The sequence below is a fragment of the Magnolia sinica genome, chromosome 12, assembly GCF_029962835.1.
Source record: "Magnolia sinica isolate HGM2019 chromosome 12, MsV1, whole genome shotgun sequence".
Lineage (NCBI taxonomy): Eukaryota > Viridiplantae > Streptophyta > Magnoliopsida > Magnoliales > Magnoliaceae > Magnolia > Magnolia sinica.
The window spans coordinates 27211678-27214158 of NC_080584.1; the positions used below are offsets into that span (position 1 = coordinate 27211678).

At 39.3% G+C, this 2481-nt stretch overlaps 1 protein-coding gene across 1 annotated transcript; it reads left to right on the top strand.

Moving 5' to 3' along the window:
• The first annotated feature begins 299 nt into the window (after nucleotides 1-299).
• Nucleotides 300-989, top strand: LOC131219994 (uncharacterized). Its single transcript, XM_058214974.1, has one exon. It carries the CDS (start codon nucleotides 300-302, stop codon nucleotides 987-989), a length of 690 nt encoding a protein of 229 aa, XP_058070957.1.
• The last annotated feature ends 1492 nt before the right edge of the window (nucleotides 990-2481 follow it).

Sequence of the window (2481 nt, forward strand, 5' to 3'; positions counted from 1 at the left end):
AATATCAATTTAATGGTAATCTATATCATGCTGACTTGGCACGCAATCTACATCCACTTTATTTTTCGTCACATGTCATAAAATTAGCTTAAAATGGATGGACGGGGTGGATTTCTCACAAGCATCACGGTGGACCCACCAAGAAACTTCCCGTGAAAGAAATCCTAAGTCGGTGTGGAAGGATACGGGGTATAAATATGTCGTAGAAAAGGAAACTTCTTAGTAAGGTTTTCTTCTCCTTCCTTTAGAGTGCTTTTCTTCTCCTCTTTCCTTCCTTCCTTTGAGACCTTACCACAAACATGGCATGTGATCACGTCACAAGTTGTAAGATTTCCGGCAAAATAATGAAAAGTGATGAAACTCAAGATCCAATCGCAGCCATCGAAATTCGTCTGAAAAAGAAGCATCAACTGCTAGATTTGTCCGGAGATGATCTCATTTTTACAGTTGCCGCTGAAACGGAGATTCTGACCATAACCAAGTCATTGTCAGTCGAGATCACTAGCTTACTTATTCCGCAGAACTTGCATCTCTTCATTCCGACGATGCTTTCCGACTTAGAAATATGTTCCTGTACACTTGGAAACTTGAAAGAATCCATTGCCGTTTCTCTCCGTTCTATGGTAGAAGTGGTGGTTAGCAAGGGACGTTACTCGCTGCAGGTTGTCTTGGAGATTGAATATCTTACGTCAGATTTATACAATGAAGATGAAGCGGTCCATCAGGCTACTGCAGACTCGATGGACATGGGTGGCAATAGTGGAGGATTCGGGGGGACCCCCGCTTCAAGATCATCGATTGAGGAGGCTTTGAGAACAGAGAAGGTGGGAGAAAGAGATTGGATGGAGAATTGTAGAATTTGTTTGGATGAGTTTCGTGATGATATGGAAGTCAAGCGCATGCCGTGCTCTCATGTTTTCCATGGAGCTTGCATTACTCAATGGTTGGAACAGAGTAACATGTGTCCTTTGTGCCGGGTTAGGGTTTAAGAAGGATGATAGACATTGTACATATGATAGGTGAGGCTTCGATCTTTTTGTGATGCCCGTGCCCGAAGTGCCTGTACATCCTATTGAATGATAGACATTGTTGTTTTTATTTTCTATTTTTTTTTTTTAATTATTCTTTTTGTTTCTGATGATATATTTTGTATTTGAAACTACAATTGGAATGATGGAATCAGAATTCATTTATTATGTGATGGTTTGTTGAATCTTGAAAGATGCATAGGTTATTGTGACTATAGTTTTATTGATGTGGATCAATAATTTTTGGGGCTATATGCATGTGGGAGCCAATTAGGTGCAGCCCACCTGGAAAATGGATGGACAAGGTGGATATAGAATATATGCATCAAGGTGGGCCCCACAGTAAGGGTTGCATTGTCTTGGGTGAGGCAGGGAATGCACCTAATCCACTCCCTTTGTATTTGCCATGTGCTTCAATTTCTTGATAGATACATCAATTCCATTCTGACATGTTTGTGTTCAATTTTTTTAAACCCATTAACTAATTTATGGAATACAGGTCTCATCTTTTGGAACCCAGTTTAATTTGAGTCAGGTCAGGTTTAAGTCACATGCATCAACTTAGACCCAATTAAAATAAAGTTAGGTCTTGCTTATTCTATCTAAATTTATTAATATATAGCATACTGGCTTAATTTGCACCTTCGTCACTATCTAGGGCTAGATCTAGTAAGGCACCCCCATCACGCCATGGGAAATGGTCTAAGGCATATGGTTAATGAGACTGGGGTTTCTTGATGCTAGTGCTTAAAATATTTGGCTTTGTGCATTGTTGATGCCCCCTCATGTTTCCTCTTCATCAATGTCTGCGCGATTTTATGAATAGGTTAGACAACAAATAAACATCACCATGGACCCTAAGAAGGCTTCAACAATGGACGTCATTATACCACTATTTCCTTTGGTATGGCCACTGGAGCTTTATATATGCATCAATTTTGGGCCCATCACCTAAAATGAGTGGGTAAAATGGGATGGAATGGATATGACACGTACATCATGGTGGGCCACATAGAGTTTATATATTCCATGTATGTATGCTATTTCTAGGTATTTTCTACATGACTATGTATCATCATCGCATGCATTCAATCTATCAAAGGCTTTTCTCCAAACATTTGCAACACATTAAATCTATCCTTTATAGAATCAGCAGCTAGTTGTTATTTGTTACGCATAAAACCAAACAAGATTGGTCATATCACTTGTCACTACTAATTTACAAATTGGGCCACCAACACAAGTTAACAAAGACCAGCAAGGCATCCAAAGAAGCCACAGCCATATGTTAAAAAAAAATAATAATAAATAAGTTCAGAAAATCCTAACTTTCCTGTATGGACAGACCTGCCGATTTAATGTGGACCATTGTGTATTTGTGTTGAAGTTTGTGGCTTCCAATATTTGGGGTATGGCCCATCCACGAATAGAACTAAGAAGAGGTGATCTAGAT

Bases quoted from the DNA above. Each gene is read 5' to 3' on its own strand.
- LOC131219994 (XM_058214974.1), top strand. From the start codon at position 300: ATGGCATGTGATCACGTCACAAGTTGTAAGATTTCCGGCAAAATAATG.